General features: G+C 35.0%; 1 protein-coding gene across 6 annotated transcripts in view; it reads left to right on the top strand.

The window, feature by feature from the left end:
• Positions 1-26,355, top strand: part of RAPGEF2 (Rap guanine nucleotide exchange factor 2) — a 320,910-nt gene that overhangs the window by 262,329 nt on the left and 32,226 nt on the right. For all 6 annotated transcript variants that reach the window (XM_044681464.1, XM_044681463.1, XM_044681467.1 and 3 more), the window contains 5 exons: positions 9,388-9,565; positions 17,266-17,402; positions 18,029-18,187; positions 22,825-22,977; positions 24,293-24,457. In XM_044681464.1, coding sequence (XP_044537399.1) covers positions 9,388-9,565; positions 17,266-17,402; positions 18,029-18,187; positions 22,825-22,977; positions 24,293-24,457 — 792 coding nt within the window. The remainder of the gene's footprint in view (positions 1-9,387; positions 9,566-17,265; positions 17,403-18,028; positions 18,188-22,824; positions 22,978-24,292; positions 24,458-26,355) is intronic.

The following is a 26,355-nucleotide window of genomic DNA, read 5'->3' as shown; positions in this document are numbered from 1 at the left end:
GAGAGAGAGAGAGAGAGAGAGAGAGAGAGAGAGAGAGAGAGAGAGAGAGAGAGAGAGAGAGAATTGAACCTGCACTTAGGCAAAATCACACTGATATCTGATTGGAGTGGGGAGAGACAGGCTATTACAATAAACCATGCAATTTAGCAGTGGCAGATGAGAGAAGGGGGCATATAAACAGATAATTGTAAAGGTAAAATCAATAGATCTTGGCAACATATTAGGTATTGAAGGTAAGAGATAGTGAGGAATCCCAGATGCCTCTTAGGTTTTGAGCTTGAGGGACTGAGAGTTTGGTGTTGCCCTCTTCAGTCATAGGGAAGGTAGGAGGGGATGAAAGTGAGCAAGTTTAGGGGAAAAGAAAATTAATTCTTTTTTGGATATGTTTATTTTAGGATGTCCATTGGACCTCTAGCTCACAATGTCTGAAAGGCAGTTGGAGTTCCAAGACTGAAAATCAGGCATGAGGTTGGAGCAAAATAGTTAGATTGGAAATCATCAAAATAAAGTTGGCAATTAAATTAATTGAAATTGATGAGATCAAGAAAAGAAGTTGTAGAGAGAGAGAAGAGGAGAGGAGAGAGAAGAGAAGAGAAAAAGAACTAGGATGGAACCCAAAGGGTTCTTATAAGTAGTTATATTTCTATATAGTTCTATAGGTAACTTATAGTTAGGGAACTTGATCTGCTAGAAGATCCCACAAAGGAGACAGAGGGGTGGTCTGTGGAGGAGAAGTAGGAAGAGTGTGTTTTGAAAACTCAGAGAGAGGAAAGTATCCAGGAGAGGGTGATTAAGAGTATCAAAAACAACAGAAAGTTCAAGGAGAGTGAGGACTGAGAAAAGGCCATTGGATTTGGAAACTAAGAAATAATTGGTAACTTTAGAGAGAGCAGTTCCGGCAGGATGATAAGGTTTGAAGCCATGACCGTAAGGGTGTTTTAAGGGAGTGAAATGAGAGAATGTAGAAGTACCTATTATAGATGACCTTTTCAAGAAAGAAGAGATATCAGATTGTAGTTAGCAGGAATGGAAGAATTACTTGAAGAGGGTTTTTTGGTAATTGTTTTTTGGTTGTTTTTGTTTTCCAGAATGGGGAAAGCAGTGGGAGATGATTTAGTGAAAAGAGATTTAAAATAAGTGATGAGAGGGGATGACAGGGTGCAGTCTGTTGCAAGAGATGGGATGGAAGGGCATCACTTGAACAGGTGGAGAGGTTAGTTAGCCTTAGTAAGGAGTAAGGCCACCTCATCATGTAAGACAGGGGTGAAGGAGGAGACAGTAGCAGGAAGGCATCAGAGTGATAGATGAGGAAGAGAGTAGAAAAAGAAACTCATGATGAATGGCCTCAATTTATTTTTATTATTTTTTTTGTAAAATATGAATCAAGGTTCTCATCTAAGAGAACAAGGGAAAGGAGAGCAAGAGATTGTCGAGGAAAGATGAGCTGCTGTAGGACAGCGAATTAATAAGGAGGTATAGTGGAATGCATAACCGAATTGAGGGCTGGGTTGAGGTTGTATAACAAATTTTTAGTGGACCCAAGTCAGAACAGTTGTGATTATGTGATTTTTTTTATCCTCCTTTGTTCAGCAGTAGATGTGTAGGAGTGAAGGTGGCAGATGGTGAGAGTGATCCAAGTCTGAAGCTTTAAAGGGTATAATCAGTGATATGATAAAGAGACTGAGGATGGAAGGGAGGAGAGAGTTGAATTGTTTCACCCTGGGGTCAAGGTGAGGAAAAGAAGAGTGGTTAGTGCAGAGGAGACTGCCAGGAAGGGGACTAAAGGGTCAAAGAATTGGAGGTCACACTGCAGACTTAAGAGTGGCACTTTGTAAGGGAAGACAGAAGAAGTTTTTTTTGTTTGTTTTGTTTTGTTTTGTTTTGTTTTGTTTTTTGCTTTCTAAGTTAATCCCAGGGATATGAAGTTATAAATGTTTTTATCCTGGGCTTAGTAGAGCACATTAATTCCCTTCTTGGTCAAATTCAGAAATTTTGAAATTCATACTTCCAACTTATAGGTAAGGTACTTTTTGCTTGGTAATTATGTAGAACAGTTAATTATCTAAACACTTTCCAGATGAAATTGAAAGTGGTACCTGAGTGCTTATTGATAATAATAGAACTGTGTTCTGATGTTTCCTTTTCAGTCAATTAGTATCTTGGTTAAATGAATTAATCATCATTGCCTACCATTTCAGTATTTACTATTTTCTTAATTTGTTATTGAAATTTTGTTTATATCATTTCGAGAACAGCTATTTTCAGAGAAAACAGATTCATGGATCTTTTAAAAAATAAATCATGCAACTGAATCTTTAGATGTTTTCAATATTGATCTGAGAATATTTCTTTTTAAATATTAATGTAGAAGCTAAATCTTTGTGTCAAGTGTTGCATGAGAAAGATAAATTCATTTAGTATGAGAATTGAATTCCTAAAGAACTTTATGGGCTTTTTCTGTGGGGAGAATACAGTTGGGGGCTCTTTTTAATGAGAACATTTTAAGGTGGTTGTTTTTAATGTGTCTTCTAGAATGAGAGGGTTTCAGACACAGATCAAGCTAAGTTATGCCGCTCCTTTAAGTTTGCCAGAAAGAATGTAGCCAGAGTACTCTTTGTTTATGTACTAGAAGGTGCATGTTCAAACTCTTTCATCTTTTATTGGCTTGGAAAAGTAAAAGGCATTTCATCGTGGCTTCTTACACTTAGGGACTACTTTCTCAATGAATGCATGAGTATTTATTGAATCTAGAAGCTATTTGACATTGAGGGAAGCTGAGCCTGTGAGAATTTTCTCCAAACTAGGCAAGGTGGGGACTATTGTTTTTGCTTTTTCCCATGATGTCTTTGCATTGCTTTTCTTTATCCTTCAAACAGATTGTACACTTTCCGGCTTCATAACACGTCCTCTTGTGTGTTTTTCCTGATATGGTGAACAATCAGAGTTGCCAATGAAAAGTGGGAAACAGGGTGGGGTAGGGTATTGTTGCATAAAATATAGTTATAATTCACTTTGCTGAAAATTCTCTGTAAATTGCATTATGTTTGAAATGCACTGGTGAACTTGTCATGCAAAGAAATATGCTATAAAAGTAACGAATCCTTTTGTAAAATGAATAGTCACTCCCTTATTTGTCTTGGTTTTTTTTTTTTTACAATGTGTTTTAAATGTTATGTATTGAATGTATTTTTTTTAATGTGTCTTATATTCCTAACATGGAATGTAGCTGTATAAGATAGATCATTTCCGGGAGGTTTTCTTTGCTTCCATAGAGCAGTCTGAATTTCAGTGGCTCAGTGATTAAGTATGAAGGGTCAGGAGGCGGTTTTCAGGAAAAGTTCTCAGATGAAGATAATTTATTCAGAAGCCTTATATCAGCACCTGCTCTGTGAATGGCCTGTTGCGAATTCTGGATGTGTGGGAGGGATTGTGGTGTAGTAGAAAGAGGCCCGGGTTCTAGTCTTGGATCTGCAGCTAACTTTTTTGGGTAAGTCATTTAATTTCTGACCAGTGGTTTTCTTGCCTGTAAATAGTGAAGTTGGATCAGATGGTTTGTAGGGTTCTAGCTGAAGCACAATGACGATGACCAGCAAAGTTCCATGGAATGTCAACCTTCTTGGTAGTGAGTGTAGCTTTTTGTTTTTCCTCTTCTCTTCTGGAGGAAAAATAAGATAATGATATTAAATAACATGCCAGTCCTCTCATGCCAAGAATGTGCATAGATCTCACTTCTCATTGTAGCATCGTGGTCATTTGTTATTTTTGAGCTTTGTTCAGGGGATATTGTCGCCTATGTTTTATGAAACCTGGAGAACTTTGTTTAGAAGTCTGATCACCTTAGAATTCTAAATTGACAGGATGTTTCCATTCTTAATGAGGAAAACATATAAATAATGTGCTCATTCCCTTTTCTACATTAATTTTAGTGCCTTCTTTCAAAAATTTCCCTCTTTTACCTGTTTGTAGTTAGATATTTGCCTATTAGCTTGAGTTCTCAGAGAACAGGGAACAGTTTTTGGTCTGTTTGAGGCTTTTTCTGCCTTTTTTTTTTTTTTTTTAAATATCCTCAGTGCTTCTCACATAATTGATGCTTATTGGCTGGCCTATGCTGTATGGTATTGATCGAGATATATGCTTCATTTCCTGCATTATAGGGAAATAACAAAGAACACACTGGGGAAAAAATAAACTTTAGTCTGTCCATTTCATACAAGTCCAATTTTGTGGCGAAAGTTTAGCTGGTATAAAAAACAATGTATTAAATATTGGTTATATTTATCCATCACTACATTTCTTTTTGGCTGTCTCATCATGAAGTAAAGATGTCTTGGGCTCTTGAAGTTTTTTTCCCAGAGAAATACAATCTCTGCAAGTTGTATAAAATGGGGTGAAAGTTTCACTTTTTTGAGTTAGGCTATGTGTCTGTATTCCTAGACCCTGTCTAGGGAAATGAAAGAGAGTATATATTGGCCTGGCTGATGAAAATCTCTTGTAGCATGTGATTTAGTGTCCCATGGATCACTTGGAGCTTCTTTATCTATGAGACTCTATTTTGGAACTATCAGAAATGCTATCATCTCACCTATACCTGGTCCAATGTCAGGACTCTGATGATCAGATCATTTCCAGGGAAGGAAGGATGGAGTAGATTGAATTAGAATAGAAATTCATGGAGCTGAAAGATGAACCTGTATTTAAAAAGCCTCCACAAATAGGATTCAGTTGGAAAAGAAGCATAAACTAGATGGCAGGTTGCTTTATAGCATATTCTGTTTTCATTCTTTCTAGATGACAAAGTACAGCTAAGATTCCTTTGAATCAAAAGAAGTAGTTGTTCATCACATAAAAGATTTCTGATCAATAACACACATAACATTCACCGACTGAAAAAGACTATTGTTCCTAATGTGAGACACTACATACTTTTGCAAAAGTCTATTCAATTGGATGGAGAGGAGAAATTAATGTTAGTCATTTGGTATCTCATGAAATAGGTTCGGACTTTTTTTTTTTTTTTTTTTTTTTTTTGAGAAGGAGGTTTTTGATTCATGGGGCTTTTTTGAGGGACTTTTTTGACAAAATCTATTGCCTTTTCAAATTGAGGTGATAGTTTGAGGTTTATGTTGAAGTGTAAGAAATACCCATAAACAACTTTAACAACAAGTTATGAGAAATACTCGCAGAATCATAGAATTTTAGTGTTAGATGAGACTTTTTACATATATGATTCAATAGTTTTCTCCCTTGTATAGGTTGTAAAACTGAGACCAGATATGTGATCAGTCAACTAACATTTTAGTAAGTGTCTTTTATAATGTTGTGACTGTGCTAAGTTCTTGATAAAAAGCTCAACTAAATTAGCCAGTGACACATTAGTCTGTGGATCTGATGTTTAGCTGGAAGAAAAGAAGTTTCAGGGGAACAAGATAGCTGCAGTTAATTATTTGAATGGTTGTCATAAGAAAGGAGGATTAGACTTTTTCTCTTTGGCCCTCTGGGGCAAAATGAAGAAAAGATAGGAGTTGAAGAGAGGAAACTGCAAGACTTCAGGTCAAAGAAAACTTCTTAACATTTTGACTCATCCAAAAAGTGGAGTGTGCTGTACCTGAGAGGTAGAGGTAGTACCTTCTTTTTGAAGAGCTTCAGCTTCTAAATGACCACTTTTCAGGTATGTTAGAGGGGGGGAAGGAAGGAGTGGTGTTTTCATTTGACCTTTCCAACTCTAAAAATTCTATATGACTTGCAGTTTCAAGTACATGAATCCCAACAGCATGTAGTCACTTGAAATAAATTATGGCTCTGAATGGCTTCACACTGAGTTCCTAGAAATGAATATTTTCCCTGGGAATGGCAAGAGAAGTTTTAATAGCAATGAGGGTTTGTTGTTGTTGTTGTTGTTTTGTTGTTTTTGTTGTTTTGCATTTTTTGAATATTTGGTCTCAACTGAAATATCTAAAAACCAGATACTAAATATTTATAATATTTTAGCACTATGTTTGCCAGCTAGGGTCAGAGAGAAAGAAATTTCACATTTATATGCCCCCTTCACCATAATAAAAAAATGAAGAGAAGTGAAAAAAATACCAAAAAACTTAAATTGATATCATCAGAATAAACTTTTTAGGTAACATGCTTTCTAATCTTGTTCTTCTATACATGTGCCCTAATCATTCAGAGAAAAATCTAGCCTTCATGCAGTGTCACAGTTAATAATAATAAGCATGATAAGACCTTTTGAGCATTCCTATACCTTAATTAAATGATGTTGTTATTGTTCAATCACTCAGTCATGTTTGACTTTCGGTGACCCCAATGGACCATAACAGATTATGGAGTTTTCTTGGCAAAGATATTGAAGTGGTTTGTCATTTCTTTCTCCAGGGAAACAGAAGTTAAGTGACTTGCATAGACTTAAAACAGCTTATAAGTGTCTGAGGTAGGATTTGAGTTCAGGTCTTCCTTTCAGTGCTCTATGCATTGAGTCACCTTGCTGCCTCCACTTGAGTGGTAATTCTGTCTGCTAATTTAAATTTGCTAAATTTGAGTCTACTTTGCGTTTGATGCCCAAAGCAAAGTCAATTGACTTTCCACTGCACTGACTTGACCCCTCACTTGGCGCTGTGTGTGTGTGTGTGTGTGTGTGTGTGTGTGTAAATATGTACATAAATACATAGAATATATAAGATCTAGAGCTGGAAAGTCCCATTCAACCTCCTTCATCTTTGGAGATGAGCAGATTAAATTCTGGGCAAGTGAGTTGGCTTGTTTAATGTCACAGAGGCATTCTATGGTTGAATTCTAAGGTCATCCAGTCAGTAAGTAGAAGAGGAAAGACCTGAACCCCAAGGTCCCTGAAAGAGACACCCATCCTCTTTCTACAGTGAAAATTTGAAGAAGAATACACCTCATTGTTCAAATGAACAGAGCCAAAAAAGTAACTAGTTTGTGTTTAGTTACAGCATTTACTGGCTTCAGAACTAAGGTGGTAACAACAGCAAATGCTGATCTCTGTTACTTTATCCACCACTTTGTCAGATTATCTAATGACAACTTCTTTGACCTCCCTCTGTGCCTTCTAGTAACTCATGATGTGCCTTGGATTTTTAAGTCTGACTGCATGTTTTTAAGGGCTTCCCAGTTCAATCTGCATAAATCCTTGTGAGTAATACAGCATTATGTGTCCTCACCTTCAACCCTTCTGTTTACAATTGAGTTATCTAGGATTTTCTGTTAAGTCTATTATTTACACAAAGGGATAAGCCTGAGATTTTTAGCTTTCCTCTCTTTGGTCTCTGGCTACTGTACATGTTACATATATTGCTAAGAAAATCCCAAATGGGGTCACAAAAAGTCAGACGTGACTGAAAACTGACTGAAGATAGCACATATGGTTCTGGAAAAGAAATCTTTCTTAGAGGCTGTTATTGGAAAGATTTTTTTTTAAGACAGCATTTGTAGCTTATAGTGCTTATAGATGAAGCTTTGTTGTTGCTCTTCAGTTATGTCTGACTCTGAACCCATTTGGGATTTTCTTAGCAGAGTTATTGGAGACGTTTGCCATTTCCTATTCCAGCTCATTTTATAGATGAGAAACTGAGGCAAACAAGGTTAAGTAACTTGTCCAGAGTCATATAGCTAGTTCCATTTCAGAATTTTAGACACTAAAACCAATGTTTTTTTTTTCCTATAAAAATTTCTATTTTGAATTTTGCACTTTCCTACATTTCTTCTCATCATCTTGTAGTCTCCTTTATACAAATGATTCCAACATCTTTAATTTTGTTGGGAAGTCTCCTTTTTTTTTTTTGTCCAGTTGGTTTGACCAAAATTAAAGAATCGATATTAAAATTAAAGAATTGCACCAGTGTATGGCACTTGTGATGTGGTGTTGAAAGGCATTATTTAGTTCTTTACTTATATTTCAAGTTGTGACTTGTGTAAGTTGATACTCATAGATATTTAGCTGGTAAGGTTCACCTTCCATATATCCATCTAAACTGTCTTTAATTTTAGAAATAAATCTTCTCTTCTCCCTTCTAGGTTATCTCTTATAGGGTAGCATAATAGAGCAGAGTGAATGGTTGTTGGATTTCAAATCAGAAAAATATGGGTTAAAGTCTTCACTCAGATACTTATTAGCCCTAGGGTCATGGGCAAGTCTGTGAACCTCCCTGAGAGATGCCATTTTCTCATATATAATAGGAGAATGAGTCTTGTCATTGTCTACCTTGAAGACAGTGGTGAAGATTCCACTGAGAGAGTAATGTATAGGAAAAGTTATGTGTGTGATTTTTCTTTCTGTGCTTAAAAATGCCTGTGTGTGTGTGTGTGCCCACTATTAAGCCTTTAAAGCTTAAAACTGCCATAAGATTTTTGGGATATCATGTATTTGGCATTGAAACACTACATTCTTTGATAATGTTCTTGGCTGTTGAATCTTTCATCCTAAAATTTTATCTCTGTCTCTCTGTCTGTGTCTGTCTGTCTTTCCCCCCACCTCTCTCTGTCCTTTTCTGTTACTATCTCTATCTCCTTACCCATGATCTCACAGATAATAAATGGCAGAGATTTAAGTTGAACCTAGATATTCTGACTCTTAAGACCAGTGTTTTTGTTATTGCACCATTGTCTTGGAAACAGAGCTGGATTTAGAGGTGGGGGTTTGTGTTCAAATTCTGACCCGTTACCACCTTATAATATTGGGCCACCCATTTAAGATCTCTGAATACTGGTTTCCTCACACATAAAATGATGGGAGTTAGATTAGATGGGTCCAATTTTATATTTACAAAATCATAATTTGTACTTTTCGTCATTTAATTAAAAGAAACAATATCTAGTAATTTTTGCTTTAGAAAACCTACATAAGATATAGGGATGGGGAATATACCTGTGCTGTTGCTATTGGAAATTCCCAGATGAAGAACTCCTTTTATCAGTTGAGACTGGCATCTTTTCTGTAGTTTACATTCCTTATCAGTTGTCTAGAGCACTTAGAGATTGTCACATATCTAGCCATATTCATAGGCAGGATTATTCCTTCTTAGGGTAGATAGTAAGATAGTGGAATTGAGCAGAGCCCATATCTTCTTCCCCTGACCAATGCTGTTTCATCATTATAATATTAACCCATTTAAACTAAACCTTCACATTGCAAAAATCCTGTTGCAGTTAAAACATGGGAATCTATTGAGTGAACTCCTTCCTTTGTTTGTTATATCTTATATTAGGTTTTTTTTAAAATTTATCCAAGAAGGGGGCCTGCTGGTCTATCATGATAATTGATAAGTATATAGATAACTTTTAAGGGTCCATTTAATCATGTGTAGAATATTTGAGTTTTAAGGGATTATCGCGTTCTAAATGAATATCATTCTATCTTTTCAGGCCACAGAAAGTGAGGCTGGTGATATGGACCTGAGTGGGCTGCCAGAAACTGCAGTGGATTCAGAAGATGATGATGATGAAGAGGACATTGAGAGAGCCTCAGATCCTTTGATGAGCAGGGATATCGTTAGAGATTGCTTGGAGAAAGACCCAATTGACCGGACAGATGATGACATTGGTAAGTTGGCATGACGAAAAGAGTGAAAGAAGAGTTTAAAGCGTTTAATCATCATCCATTTTCCAGGCAGCAAACTATGTAACAGATCTTCTCATGCAGGGATTGTGGAAGGCCTCTAAAATGTCTCAGTTCTGGCTCAGACTCTGCTCCTTAATAGTTGGTGATTTTAGGGCAAATGTCTAGGGGTTTTGTTTTGGTTTTTTGAGCCTATTTTTTTCACATATAAGTTAGAAATAGCCACACATGAGATAATGTGTGTGCAGAAAGCACTTTGACAAAGCATTATACAATTGTAAGGAATTGTTAGTATTATTAAGTATATAAAACATGAATGTATTATGAATTAATAATAATAACAAACAATGGAAATAGGTACCAGACCTTTGATGGCACTCTTACATGGATCTCCCAGTTCAGAAAACTGCCTCTGCCGGTGCACATCAGCACCTACCTCGATCCCTGCAGGCTGAAATTGTTCCCAGGTGCACAAAGGCTACGTATTCCAAAAGGAGAACTTTGATTAACTCAAGTCAACCTGGCTTGCTTAAACCATGCTACATTATCCACCGTGGTGCATTGCCTCTACACTAAATAATAGCGTAGATGAAAAATTCAGAACAGAATTGAATGAATATAAATCAACTTAATTTTTAAAATTCTGCTTGTATTATTTAGTAGTCTGCAAACAAATGTCATAAAATATATTAATGATACTTTTAAATACCCATTAATGATCACTATTTTAGTAGTAGTAGACTTCAGAGCTCGTAATGGGAAGAATAGTGGACCTGGAATCAATGAAGATCCTAGTTTGAAGTACACTCCTCTCTGAGCCTCAGTTTCCTCATGTGGAATGGAACAAAAATATATGCTTCATTTGTAGTTCCATGGATCAGAAAAGATATATCAGCTGTTTATTACTGTTGTTTTTGTTATTCAAAGAAAGACATACAGTTTCTGCACTTCCAAATGAAGGGATTGGATTAGAAGGGCTCTAGCCTCCCTTCCCCCTGTACGTCCAGGATTCCTAGACTTCTTATGAGCAATGTAATTGTATTAATTCGCTTATAAGTGATTTCTCCATTAAGACATACTTCTACTAAGAGTAAGTTTCCCTTTGTTTTAGCCTGGCAAAGAGAAGATTCAAGGGAGAATGTGGTAGCTACAGACAAATATTGGACAGATTGTCCTCAGGAGGAAGGATTAGAATTGTCTTATTTAGCCTCAGGCAGAATGAGGTACAGTAGAAGAAAGTTACTATGGCAAATATTAGCTTGATGTCAGAGGGGAGTTTTCTCGTAATGGTTTTTTTGGTGCTTGTGGTATCATTTCAGTTGTTTCCAGCTCTTCATGACCCCATTTGGAATTGTCTTGGTAGAGATAATGGAGTGCTTTGCCATTTCCTTTTCTAGCTCAATTTACAGGTGAAGAACTGAGGCAAATAGGTTTAAATGGCTCGCCCAGAGTCACACAGCCAGTAAATGTCTGAGGTCAGATTTGAACTCCTGAAAATGAGTCTTCTTGACTAGTGTTCTATCCATTGTACCACTCAGCTACCCTCCTAGCGATTAAAGCTGTCCAGAAGTGGAATGGGCTGTGTAAGAGATGATAGTATCCCCTTCTTTGGAAGTCTTATTAAGTGGCGCTCCAGGTACTACCTATGTACACAAATAGAGGCAAAAGACAGTATCTGACTTCAAAGAACTTACTAAGTGATGCAGTATATAAACTATTGGGTCTGACTTCAGCAAGAACTAAGTTGAAATATTGCCTCAGGTACTTAACTATGAGACCATGGGCAAGTCACTTACCTTCTTTCTCAGTTTTCTCAATTGTGAAATGGGAATAATAAAAGAATTTGCTTCTTGGGATTGTAATGAATACATAATGAAATAACATTTGTTAAATGCAAAAGTGCTGTATAAATGTTATAGCTAATAAGCAAACAAGAAATATGAATAAATAGGAAATAAGAGAGAGAAGGTACTAAAATTAAGAGAGATGAGGGGAAAGACTTCTAAGATGAGATTTTAGTTGGCATTAACAGAAACTCGTGAACAAGTAGGTAGAGATGAGAAGTAAAAATATTCTAAGCATAGAAAACAGCCAGAGAAAGTGCCTGAAGCTTAGAAATGGAGTGTCTTGTCCAGAGCACAGCCAGGAGACCATTGTCGATGGATCCACGGGTAGTATGTGTTAGAGAGTAAGACATTAGAAGTTTACATGGTAGAAGGGTTCTTAGTTAGGAAAGACTTTGAACAGCAAACAGAAGATACTACTTTTGAACTTGGAGGCTGGATAATCACTTTTTGGCCATTGGAAATTCCATTTGTGTTTGTGTTTTGATAGACTGACCATTGAGATCCCTCAAATTCTGAGGGAAAAGGCTCAAATTCTGTGATTCTTTGATCTTTGATACTGTGAATAGTAAAACAGTGAACTGGGAATTACCAGGCAAAGCTGTCAAGTATGGGAAATTTGTCTTTGTTCTCAGATCTCCTTTTGGTCCCTTTCTACTGTTTGAAAATCTAATATTAGGTTGTTGATATTGTTATAGTTCTTGTTATTGCAGTGATACCCTCTTAGTCCCAAGAGCTGAAGGGGAGCTGGTGAGAGGCACAACAGTATTCTATACTGATAACAAATGTGTAAGAACATCTTCTGTGTTAGGCCAGTGAATCCCATAATTCTGGGAAGAGCCACTAAAAATGGCATCTTAGAACTGAAGCAACTTTGTTACCCATCCATATAAATTTACCTGCATCCTGAGAAACCTTTTTCAGGGAGAGTGATTCTTCTGGAAATCTGATATGTGCTGAGGTCCTTCCTATAGGTTGGGTTGGGTTCCAAGAATAGACTATAGCCTCTGAGGCAACTTGGTAGAGTTCCTGGATAAAGCCCTAAGCTTAAAGTCTGGAACATCTGAGTTCTGATTCTGCCTTAGGTACTTGATCAGCTAGCTGTATGATGCTGGATACATCACTTGACTTCTCTGAGCCTTAGATTCCTGTAAGATATGTGGGTTGCCTTCAGTGTCCATGAAGGTCCTTTCTAGTTTGAAATCAATAGTCTTAGTATTTGGTGGGTCTGTGACTTGGGAGCAGAATAAGTGGTAAAGAAACTTCAGGGGGAGCTTTCTCTATTAGAAATGGGGATTCAGGACTCTTGTGTCTCTGGGGCCTCGTTTCTCTATTTACCAACTCTAAGACCTTGATCAAATCATTTAACCATTCTGAGCCACAGAAGATCCTGACTTCCTAAAGCAGGGATTATTCTTATACCATCTACTTCTTAAGGGTTTTGTGAAGAAAGCACTTTGTAAGCCATTAAGCACTCCATAAATACTAATACTAGCTCTGTGTGTGTGTGTGTGTGTGTGTGTGTGTGTGTGTGTGTGTGTGTGTGTGTGTGAGACAGACAGACAGACAGGCACAGACACACAAATAGAGACAGAGAGAAAGAAACAGATAAGCAGAGAGAGAAAGGAGACAGACAGACAGATAAAACTATTTGTTTTCAGTGAAATCTGCCAACATATGCTATATGTAGATATTAGGAACTTAAAGACAGGTAATAAAAGTAACTCGAATTATAGCTATTTTGGAGAAATTTCCCCCTTCATAACTGCCATTGCATATTAACAATTAAATATAAATTTATTTATCTGATTAATTTTACCATTCTTCTCTATAATACTAGACTATTCATATATATATTTCACCTTCTTTTCCTCCTGTAATATTATTGGATAATAATCTTTTTTTTTTAATTAGAACATCACCTATGAACAAACTCTTTCCCCTGATTTATCATTTTCCAAGATCATCTATGTGTTTTCCTAGTTATAGAGAAAGACGTGGGCTCTAAAGCTATGTATAGATTTTAGGTTCTTTATCATTCTGAGGAATTTAAACCTTGTACTTTGGTACTTGGAAATTGGCTGCTGTCCACAGATCACCAAAAGAAGGATTGAATACGCCATCTATTATTGTCTAACTCACATTTATATATAATTTTAAAGTTTTCAAAGAACTTTCTTTACAATAACCCTGTGAAATAGAGTAGCAGACCTATTACTTTATAGTTAAAGAGAAACAGCCTGGTACAAACATTGGCTCTGGAGTCAGAAGAACTAAATGCAAATTCCACTGCCCTGGACATTTATTCCTTGACCCTCAGTTTTCTCAAGTGTAAAATAGAAAGGGCTGAGAGGGAGTTGCTTAGATACTACTAAGGTCCCATGGAGCTCCAGATCTACAAAGCTCTTTCTACTATACTATACTTTCTCTTATTTATTTTTCATTTTAATTTTCTCACATCATTATCTATGGTGAATTAAAGCTCTATGAAATGTAAATTATTTTCAGGAGACTAAATAATTTGCGAATATAAACTTGAATATGTAAATGTTATCATTTAAATGATAGCCATTTAGCATAAGATATAATGTATAATAGAACCAAAAGAGATTTGGAAATATTTCATAGCCCATTTCTCCAAAAATAAAACTAAATTTACTTTTGAAATCCTTTGCCCAGTCAGTGTTGTAAATTTGTTCTTTTAGCCTTTCTTTAATTTTTGTCTACTTTGATATGAAATGCAGATACATTAAGGCTAGTTTTTGATATGGTCATTTTAAAATTACTTCTTCCTTCCCTCCTCCACTTTTCTTTCCAAGAAAAAGTATTAGCTTCATTAAGTTTTTATGGATGTTTCACCTGAAACAATATCACTTGGGCCTCCCAGTTGGAGCTGGGGGTAGCTTCATCCCTACACAGTGGGATTCGAATTCATATCTTCAAGTCTATCAATTAATCCATTGCATTGAGCCTTCATCCATAACTCACTCTTTTTCCAGTGTTGGCCAAGGGGTGTAGGTGATTTACGTTTTTTACCTCCATTCATTTAGCTGACTTCAGTATCAGTGATCAATTGTTAACCCAATTGGTATCATTGGACCAAGCAGAGTCCAGCCACTTTGTAAATCTACATATTTTCTCAGTTTCTTATTTAGAGAGGACTGTTTACACCCCTCTCCAATGTACTATTGAGGTTCCTAATCATGGCATTCTTATACCTGAAGTTTTTGAAGTGTTTGGGAGGGCAGCATATGATCTGGCCAGTCCTCCTAACCTGGAAAGTAGAACCTGATGGTATTTCTGTCCAATAGGGACCAGCCTACCTAATTCTCAAGAGTAGCATTAGTAGATTAACTAGAGGGGGATAAGTTTTGGAGTATAACAGCTCTCAAAGACAGAGCTAAAGAATTAGCAGTATGAATTTTTGGGAAAAGTACCAATATTGACAAATCATCTATCTTTGAAATTTGTTGCCATCCTCTAAGGAACATGGAATCAATCAATTTAGAGCTGGAAGAGACCCTAGATGTTATTGAATCTAATGCCTTCATTTTACAGATGAGGAAACTGAGGCTGGGAAAGTTTAATTGACTTGCTCAGAGTCACAGAGCCAGTGTCTACCTGAGGCAAGATTGGATCCAGAACTTCTGGTCTCCTGGCTTTGTTGTCTATCCTCTATGCCATCCAGTAGCCTATATTAAAATATTAAACCGTGGAGCACCCATTAAGCCTAGTATTTAATATATTTTGGCTGCAGCAGAGAGTGTATAGAGGGTAGTAAGGTATGATTAAGCTAGAGTTTCAGTGGCATTTCATTTGGAAAGACCTTGAATCCCAAGAACAGGAGGATTTAAAAAAAAATTGGGGGAAATTACAAAATTTTTACCGAAGGAGTGACATGATGAGATAGATCTATGTATGGGGAAATTGCCTGGAAGCCATGTGATGAATGACATTGAGGTACAAAAAGTCATTGTAGCATTCTCTGCAGTCATTTTAGGGTTTCTCTAGGATTCTCTGTAATTCCCAGAAGTCCTTCTGGATCTCTTCCTATTCATTCATTCATTCATTCATTCATTCATTCATTCATTCATTCATATTATTGTTTGTTTATAATTCTAATTCATTCATTCATTTATATTATTGTTTATTTATAATTCTGAGACTTTTTATTTTTTCACATTATTATTAATTTTAGAATATTTTTCTCTCTTCCTATTTATATAGGTATCATATCAGTATGTTCTAGAGTTTTCATATGGTAGAAGTTTGGAATTATGGTTGATATATTTTGTTAAATACTTTTGCAATTTTGCTATTGAATTCTTAGGTAATTGGGCAGGTGCTTATTCATTCCAAAGATTTTATTTCAACGAGTTCTTTGTTTAAACAGTTTTGGAGTAGGAATCCTTCACTTTGGTTAGCAAAAATCAAGGTGAAAAAGTCATAAAAGAAAAAAAAAGAGGGAAAGGAAAGAGTAGGGAGGACAGAGGGAAAGAGAGGAGAGGAAAAGAAAGACAGATAAAAGAATTTTGTTTTTTAAAAATATTAATTAAAATGAATATTTATACATTTAAATCCTTCATCCCTTATATTTCCTCATCCTATAATTGTAAGCATTTTTTTCCTTTTAATTATGGGAAGCTATCAAAATTCTGCCAGTTCTTTCCTTGATAATCTCCTACCTCCTTGCTACCTGTCTGTCATACTTGGTGTTTTTCCTCATCCAGGATAATTTAGTTGCTCCATTAGTTGGAATGTTATAATTAGGTTGAATGAATACTAAGAACTCATATTTACATAATTTTATAGTTGCAAATACTTTAATTTTATCCTACCCATAACTCTTGAGATAGATAGTAAATAAGCCCCATTTTACCAATAAGACAAAATCGGAAAAGTTAAATTATTTGTTCATGATCATTCCCTCAGCATCTATCAAAATAATGTTTTTAATTTTTAATAAATAACTTGATGTGAAAAGTTGAATGAATGGAATTGAACTGGGGAGAAGGAAGCAACTTGACTTTTCATCTAATGGATAATACTTTTGAAAGACTTCTTAAAAAGTAAATATTTTTTCCATCTCAAGACCAGACAGAAATACCTGAATGATATTTAGGACAAGACTTGGTGTACCTTTTGGAAGATTTGAGAACTGCATCTATGCCCCTTAATTATAGAATAGTAAAGGGATGTGGTATCCAGAGAGAGGTACTTTTGTGCAAAAAATTACAAGGATGGTGAGAAGAATAGATCTAACATTCTATTTAGGATCAATGATGGAAATGACTTGACCATTGTTCACCGTTCCATTTTGGGTGGGAAGGATATGCCTTGGGTAAATGAGAATGTTTAAACTAGAAAAGGCAGGAAAATATGGAAAATTCTTTATGTATCTCAACAACTGCCATGTAAGGAAAGGATTCTCTTTTTATTCTTGGCCACAAAGGGCAAAACTAGGACCAGTGGGTGTCAGTTGCAAAGTGGAAAATTTCTGTTTGATTTAAAGAGAAACATAGTAATATTAGATCTATTCCAACCTGGTAACAGCTACCTTGGGAGATATTAAGCTTGCCTTCACTAGAAGTCTTCAAGCAAACACGGGATGGCCACTCATTGAACATCATTTTGAAAGTCTTCTTGTTCAGCTGTGAGTTTGACTGGATAGCTTCTGAGATCTATTCCCTCTCTCAGATTTGATCTGTGCTCACATGCAGAGCCAGGACTGAAAAGAAACAATCCTAAAAATACCTTTTTGCTAGAACAGTCATTAATGAAATCTTTCATTTCATCGCTTAAAAATTAAAATTTTTTTTGTTTTTATCTTTTGCTTTTCAGAACAACTTTTGGAATTTATGCATCAGTTACCTGCTTTTGCAAACATGACTATGTCTGTTAGAAGAGAACTCTGTGCTGTGATGGTTTTTGCAGTGGTAGAAAGAGCAGGAACTATAGTATTAAATGATGGAGAAGAGGTAAGTAAAACTTTCCTTAAATTAGGATAAAGTATTTTCTCAAAATCAACCATTATAATAGCATTTAAAGCTAGCAAATAATAAGGATCTTTACTCCTTCCCAATCCTGTCTTTTTTCCCTCATTGCTGCCCCTATATACAGTTGTCTCTTAAGTACTGAATAATGAGGACACTATTTATATATAATAATTATATGTAATATAATTATTATATATATGTCCTGTCCTTCTCCTCCACCCCCATCTTTTTTCCAGGATAATATTCTTTTCTACCATTCAAGGAACTACATTAGAATTTTTCTTACTTGTTCATTTTTTCAAGATTTATAGTTACCTTATCTTGAGCATTTTATGTTTTAATAAATTTTGTTTCTTTTAGAAACATTCCAGCCTCTAGCTATTTACAAAAATAATGTTTTTCTAACAGAATGAAAAATATTCTTTCTGAGACACTACTACACCGACTGATTGTTGGGATTTGTTTCACACTCTCCCAAGTTGGGAGGATTTGAAATGATTTTTGGGCTTATAATTTTAGAGGCCAATAGAAGAGGAAAAGGGATAACAACTACCATGGAAAATGACGATTCTTGTCATCTTTGTAATTTCTTCATTTTCTGTGTTTAGCTGGACTCCTGGTCAGTAATCTTAAATGGTTCAGTGGAAGTGACTTATCCAGATGGAAGAACAGAGATTTTATGTATGGGGAACAGTTTTGGTGTCTCCCCTACCATGGACAAGGAATACATGAAAGGAGTAATGAGAACAAAAGTGGATGATTGCCAGGTAAAAAAATATAAGAAACATATGCTATTGTTCTTTTGCCAAATGCCTATTTGCAAAAAGGTATGCCCTGGTGTTGAGGAGATTTTCCTGAAACTTGAGCAGTGCTTTTTGGCCTTTTTGCAAATGACTCATGGCACATTTATAAAGATTTAAAATTCCACATTTTCAGTTTAACAATTTTTTTTTTTTGGTGCCTACTATATGCAGAGCCAGGTGCTAGAAATACAAAGAAAAAGTCTACTTTAAAGAGATGAGTTTGGCCTCAGTATGAGAATAGATATAAAAATAAACATTATCAAAAATGCTTTGAATTCTTCAGAAATGTGATGGATAAATGAATATTTTAAGATTATCTAGAATTGCTAATAATATCTTTGAGTACATAGCTTTACAAGAAGGGGGAAAGGGAATTAAAAGAAATAATTATAAGTAGGTTAAAAAATGGTGATCTGTATGCTAAAAATTTCCCCCAAGATATTAGACCATAACAGAACATTCTAGAACTTGTGAAGAAAGTTAGTTTTGGTGCAAATCAGTAAAAGAGGATTACATAAGAAAAGAGATCTTTGTCTTAAGATTGTAAAAATTATGGTTTATTCACTAACATTTATGAAAAAGGTAGGAAGAACATAGTATATGAAGTAGAGAGAACATTTATTAAAATAGTGAAGAGAAGCTGGGAAGCTTCATTACAATGGGGCTTAGTTACCCAGTGATTCCTAAAGGGTGTTAGTGAGAAGAGCTAGAAAAAAAAAATTATAGACTGGAGTGAACATTTCAACGTCTTTTAACAGAGAAGTAGCAATTAAATATATATTGACTGTGGAAGAATTGAAGCAGATCAAATATAAAGGCTGAAAGGTCAATGAAAACGAAGATAAGCTGAAACAGTGAGAGTAGTGTCAGACTAGAAAATTACCATAAAATCTTGAACTGGAAAAAGATCTATAAGAGTATTAAATACAGTGAAATATTTAAATTCAATCTTAGCATCTTTTCTAATTAGATCAGTTGGTTCAGAGTGTAAATTTTAAGATTTTCCTAGTTCATTCCTTATCATACTTTTTAATACATCTAAATAAGAATTGTTTTTTTAAGCTTAATTTTATAGTAGTTTAGTTATTAAAAGAGCTGTGCAATGCCAAATTGTAAATTTTTGTGTTCATACTTATTACAAATTGAAAAAAATCCCATAGATATAGATTTATCTGGCCATTTGCTGAGGTAATGATAACAACTAGATCAAGAAGAAATGGAATTTATAATCATATTTATTTGTCCAGAAACTTCTTTGTTAATGGGCATCATGAGAAAAATAACAAGGACACAATGAAATATTTTTATTAAAGATTGGAAAAATTTATTAAAAATTGGAAAGAAAAATATTAAATATTGGAAGAGAGACTTTGAAATGAATACTAAATTTAGTCAACTCTCAATTAACCAAAAAAAGATATGGCAAAATAATAAAATAAATTAACCTTTCTTAATTTATAATGTTAATTTATTTTATTATTTTGCCATATCTTTTTTTGGTGCTAAAATAGAAAATTTTATAATACTAAACTGTATAGCAAAACTCCCAAATGGAATTATTAATTTGAATCAAGGAATTACTTAAACATTTACTGGCCACAAACAAATGAAACTATCCAAATTTATTACCAAGAGTCAAGCTCAAACAATATTTTCATATATTACTACTTCTTACCTAAGTATAATACCTTATTTTTAAAATCAATTTTTATATTTCAAATGCAAATAGAAATGTAATTCATTTTTGTTAGTTTTTTTTTTTTTGTTGAGATGTTAACTGCTTTTGTTTGAAAAGTAATGAAGTTAGGGGCAGCTAGGTGGCTCAGTGGATAGAGAACCCCATACTTGGGAATGGGGAGTCCTGAGCTTGAATATGGGCACAGACACTTCCTAGATATGTACCCCTCTGGGCAGATCACTTAAACCCAATTCCTAGCCCTTAACCACTCTTCTGTCTTAGGAGCAGTACTTATTATTCAATCTAAGTCAGAAGGTAGGGTGAGATAATTCATTTGCTATATCTCCTCTAGCAGGTTGCTATATAGAAAATTAGGTAATCATTGGCAATTAAAAAAAAAAAAACTACCTAGAAACCACTATGGTTTTGGTTTTAACCATTTATATTTCAATCACTAAACACGAAGACCCAATTTAATTTCTCTGCCAAAATTACTCACATTGCTCAAAATTAAAATAGTCTTCATAAATTAAAACATTTCATCTCAGAAACTGCAATTGGAAACATTTACTTTAATTTTTTAACAATTCAATTAGTCATTTAAAAAAATTGGCAATTTGACTACTTTGTTTACAAAACCTAATTAAAAGTAAATATTTTTGTAATCTGCAAATAAAGCCTCTTCAATCCCTTGAGTTGTTTTTTGATATCTCAGTGATTTTATTGATTCTTCTGAAAGGAAGATCACCCCAAGGAGATTATCAACCTATTTTTAATGACTTTTACATATTTGTATTTTATTTGATAAAAACATAATTTTGAAATGTTTTAAAATATTAAACTGTCTGCCATGTGAATTTTGAAAAGAATAACTAGTTCGATGTGAGACAGTATACTATAGTATACTGCCATTAAACCCAAATCTTCATATCTTATTGATAGGTTGGTAAAGAATGATGAATTTCTCCATTTCAGTTCTCAAATGGTTTCCCAGTTTAGAATTAGTCCAATTGAAGAAACTTATTTTTTGAACCCTGCTAAAGAATATTCTGGGGTTTCAAGTGAAGTTATCACTTTTCAGTGGTCTGTTATTCCACATGCTTAAAGTAACTTTCATCCCACTAGTAGTTTTTCTTTATTGTCTTACCAAAAACATTTCTAGGATAGTTTATATCCTTACCCCTAAAATACATTATAGTTGGCAAAAGATAGAAATTATTCCTGAGTGAATCTGTCACAGCCAACTCTTCATTATTTAAGGATTGACTTTGGGACAAAACTATTTATAGCCCAGTCTTAAAATTATATGAGTTTTATAGCCTGTTAGCAAAACTTTCTGTAAAGGTTACCTAAATATGTAGTTCCAAATGTGTATTACTTAAAATGTATAATTATCTAATCTTTAAACTTTAATGTAACCCCTTCATTGAAATTTGTATTTTCTGTTTTTGTTTGTTTTTTGTTTGAATTGGTCAATCCACAAATAATTGCCCATTATCTACTGTGTGCCAAGTGTGGTGCAATATTCTTGAATTTAGTATGGTGTAGGTTCAAACCTCACCTTTGACACCTACTTCTTCCTTTCTATGTGAACTAGCAGAGATTACTTCAACCCTTTGCATCCTCAAACAACTCTGTAAGGCAGAGCAGGGCAGTCACAGCTTCTTCACCTGTTGCTCCCTCTATCCAAACCAAAATAAAACTCCAGAATACAGAAGAATAGTCCCAGTCCCTCATGGAGCTTAGTCTATATACTTAAATCAGATTATAGTATATTTGTTATGTAAAATATTGTGTTAGGAATGCCTTTTTAAAACATTATGTCCAAAAGATAATTGAGATCTTAATTTTTAAAATTATAAACAGAATTATAACTTAAAAAAAATTTTTTTTAACTCTTTTAAGTATCAATTCTAAGGCAGAAGAGTGGTAAGGGCTAGGCAAAGGGTGGTAAGTGACTTGCATAGGGTCAGACATTTAATGAAGAGTCAAAAGAAACAGTATGGAGTCATAGAAGAAAGACTCTGGAGACTAAGGTTCTGGACTCCATGTTCCTTCATCAAGTAATTCTACTTCCATAAAATGAAATTGGGGAGGAGAGATGGATTAGATCAGTATTTCCCAATTACCAATATTTGTTATCAAAGAGCTCTACATGAGCATATGTGTGTTTATGTATGTATATATGTATGCACTTAAATATGTATGTGCATATGTAACAATAAATCTCATGTGAATTAGAAATATAAATAATTTATACATGTCCTTCATCCCTTCCTCTCTCTTCCCTCCTCCACCTCTTTCTTTCCCTCCTTCCTCTATTATTATTCATCCTGTTGCCCCTATCCATGGCTCCTTCTAGTTCCTACCCTCTAATACACATCCCCATAGCTACTAATCTTTGCAAAAGGAAGGATAGTTCATTTAAGGGATTTTATGCTCTCACCCAATCCCCAACATAGTTTAAGTTGAAAAATGCTGTTGTGGGGTCTAAAATCACCATCTGAATTTCTGTGGAACATATTTAAACAGAAAGGAAAAATTTTCATTTTATATTTTCCCACCTTAAACTTTTATATAATTGAAGTACAAATTAGCTATAGTCTTGAAAAAGGAATCTTGAAATAGTGAGCAAATGAAATTCTACAGAAAGTTTTCATTTACATAGTTCTATAATGATTTAAAATACTTGTTTAGAATTCTTATTGGAAGTTTTCTTGAGGTTAGAAAAAATCAGTATGTATAAAACAGGCACCCAAGGTAATTAATGGAAAAGTCTATTCAAGTTTATTTTTTCTATTTGTGTAAAGTACCCTTTCTTGGAATTTCTAATCTAAATAATTTAAAAACTGTATTGTCAGTTTACCTAAACACTTTGAAACTCCTAATTAATAAATGCTTGTTAATGTCTTCTGCCTTCCAGTTTGTCTGCATAGCTCAGCAAGATTACTGCCGCATTCTCAACCAGGTGGAAAAGAACATGCAAAAAGTAGAAGAGGAAGGAGAGATAGTTATGGTGAAAGAACACAGAGAACTTGATCGTACTGGAACAAGAAAAGGTCACATTGTCATCAAGGTAAATGAAATAAAAAACAAGTTTACTAATTTTACAAGTTATTATATTCAATATTTAAGATCAGCCTAAGATTTTGTATTCTTTGCATTATTTAATTTTAATTAAAATAGCATTTAAGATATATAAAGGAAATGGCAGGGGCAGCTGGGTAGCTCAGTGGATTGAGAGGTCCTAGGTTCAAATCTGGCCTCAGACACTTCCCAGCTGTGTGACCCTGGGCAAGTCACTTGACCCCCATTGCCCACTCTTACCACTCTTCCACCAAGGAGCCAATACACAGAAGTTAAGCGTTTAAAAAAAACAAAAACAAAAACAAAACAAAAAAAAAGAAAATGGCAGTTCTTCTGCTTAAGAGCTTATCTTCAGAGGCAGCTAGGTGGCTCAGTGGGTCAAAAGCCAGGTCTAGAGATGGGGGGAGTCTTGGGTTTAAGTTTGGCTTCAGACACTTCCTAGCTGGGTGACCCTGGTCAAGTCACCAAACCCAAATTCCCTAGCCTATACCATTCTTCTGCCTTGGAACTGATATCTAGCATTGATTCTAAAATAGAAAGTAAGAATTTTTTTTTAAAAGAGTTTTTCTTCTAATTGAGAGATCAAACATGGGCTGTGCCCACAACACTGAATTAGATTAAAATGTAATTCAGAAGCACACCACAAAGCAATATTAGAACATAGATAATGAGAATATGTATTTTTCAAGTTAACATGTGAGTTGCAGGAATTTTTATGCAATTTAATGGCCCTCATTTCTATTTGAGTTTGACCCTACTGTTGTAAAGAATCTGTTTTATATTCATGTTCTTATAGAAATTACTGGATATATAGGAAATAGAGAAATTACAGAAAATATAGACTTCATCTCTGGTGACCAGCAATTTTAGATTTTTAATTTACTGAAACTGATGACTTGTATTTTAGTCATCATGCCGGTTATTAGTGAATCCTTTGTATATTTGATGACATAGCTAATACATTAGAGCAGCTAGGTGGTGCAGTGGATAGAGTACCAAGCCTGGAGTTCATCTTTCTGGGTTTAAATCTAAATGCAAGCATTTATTGGTTGTGTGATTCTGGGCAAGTCACTTAACCCTTTTTGCTTTAATTTTTTCATCTGTAAATTTAGTTGGAGAAGGCAATGGCAACCCAGTCCAGTATCTTTGCCAAGAAAACCTCAAATGGGGTCATGGAATATCAGATAAAATTGAACAACAACTGACTAAAAACAAGCTAATGAGTTAAATGATGTTTCTGGTATGCATATAAGATCCTCTTCATGTATGACCATTATTGTGTGTTTTGGTTTTTTTTATCGCAGGGCACTTCAGAAAGGTTAACAATGCATTTGGTTGAAGAACATTCAGTGGTGGATCCAACATTTATAGAAGATTTCCTACTGACCTACAGGACCTTTCTGTCCAGCCCAATGGAAGTGGGGAAAAAGTTATTGGAGTGGTTCAATGACCCTAGCCTCAGGGATAAGGTTGGAAAACAATTCTTACATCAGCTATTAAATATCCAATGTCTAAACAAAAGAAACTCTCTCTCTATAAAATTTCTTGTGCCATTTAACTTCAGATGGATCTCTAAGATAAACTGTATAGAAAATATACATTTTCCTAGTTTTGGATGATTTTCTAACCAAATGACACAAATATTCTTAGGATGGAAATGAGCTAAATTTTTGAGACTAAACTTTAGGAGACAGTCCAATCTGGAACATTTTAGAACAGAAGTCATTGACCTATTTTTCCCCCACCCCCCATCATGGATGTCTTTGACATTCTAGAGTAACCTATGGACCCCTTTTCAAAATGATGTTCTCAAATGCATCAAATCAAATGCTTCGAATTACTAAGGAAGTGAATTGTGGAGATATAGTTATCAAAATATTTTTTAAAAAGCAAAGGTTTGTGACACTTGTGTTAAGGACCCTGGCTTTAGAACACTGTATTATAAACAATAATCTACAATATTAACACTTTTTTGTTTAAATTTTGAAAAGCGGTTTGAAGGAGTTGCATTTGGAAATGTTAGTCCTATATATTGTAGGGTATATAGTCTCACGCTTAGTCAAGTTAAATTAAAATTCCATTAATTGAACCCAAGATTTTAAAAAGGCCGTTAGAGTTAGGAGAATATCTGATAATTTAAAAGGAGCCTCCTCTCCACTTTTTCAAGGTAGAACACAATGACCTGCGAAGTGAGTCGAAGAGAAGGAAGGGAGAAGCAGTTGATATAGGGTAATGGTTTTAGGGAATCTCAGGGTCAGATGAAGGTTTTTCTGTGGACAGGTTAGGTTTTGAGATAGCAGAGACAAGGAACCGTTGACTAAGGTGATATTGAAGGTGAGAAAGAAATTGTTGAGGACGGCTAATCAGAGTAGTGTAGAGAGCACTGGACCTGGAGTCAGGAAAACCTGAATTCAAATCTGGCTTCGGTTTTGTGACTCTAGGAAGTTACTTAATCTCTGTCTGCCTCAGTTTCCTTGTCTATGAAAATCAGATAATAATAGCAACTAGCTCTCAGCACGTGAAGATAAAATGAGATGATATTTGTAAAGTATTTTATAAACCTTCAAGTACTAAAGAAATGATCCCTATCATCACCACCAGCATCATTATTGTGGTTGTGGTGGTCATAATGATAATATTGATGCCAAGCTACTCTGAGGTGCAAGTAGAGTGGTTACCCTTGGCCAAGGAAGAGAGAACAGCAGATAAAATTGGGAGGTGAGTAGAAGAGGAAACCTGTGGTAGTCCCTACTTGAGCAATATTGTAGAAAGTGAGGTCCTTCATTGAGAAGGAAGGAAATGGAAAGAAGGAAAAAATGGTGCATTAAGTCCTAGAGAGAAGGGAGTAGAGGAGCCGCTGCACCAAAAGTGTCAAATAATTGATCGGGGAAGACTAAAAGCATTGTAATATAACTGCTAGAGCCTGCTTGGGATTAGATAACACATATTTGCAGTGAATGTTTTACAGAAATGTACCCAGGAATATTGAGTAATTTATGAATGGGAATGGCAAAGGGAGCTAATAGAAATACCCAAGTTATGGTACACAAATGGTCATTGGGGTATTGGTGGGGGAGAGACTCAGAAACAACAGAGGTTGTACTAACTAACTAACTATAATGGGGTCAAGATTGAAGAAGGAAGGGAAATGATCAGAGCAGTGCCTTTGGATTTGGAGAACATAAAGGGGCATATTATACCTCTCTGGGGTCTCCATCTATTCTTTCTCCCCAGGACCATCTTCATCGTCTATACTTAGAGGCAATCCCTTTCCCTATCAAAAACAATTGGCAAACCATTTCCACCATGAAAATATGGTTCTTAGAAAGGATTTTTATGGGATTTTTGTTAAATTTTATGGGCTTTT

This window comes from Gracilinanus agilis, chromosome 6, assembly GCF_016433145.1.
Source record: "Gracilinanus agilis isolate LMUSP501 chromosome 6, AgileGrace, whole genome shotgun sequence".
NCBI lineage: Eukaryota > Metazoa > Chordata > Mammalia > Didelphimorphia > Didelphidae > Gracilinanus > Gracilinanus agilis.
This window is presented reverse-complemented; position numbering and strand designations above follow the sequence as displayed.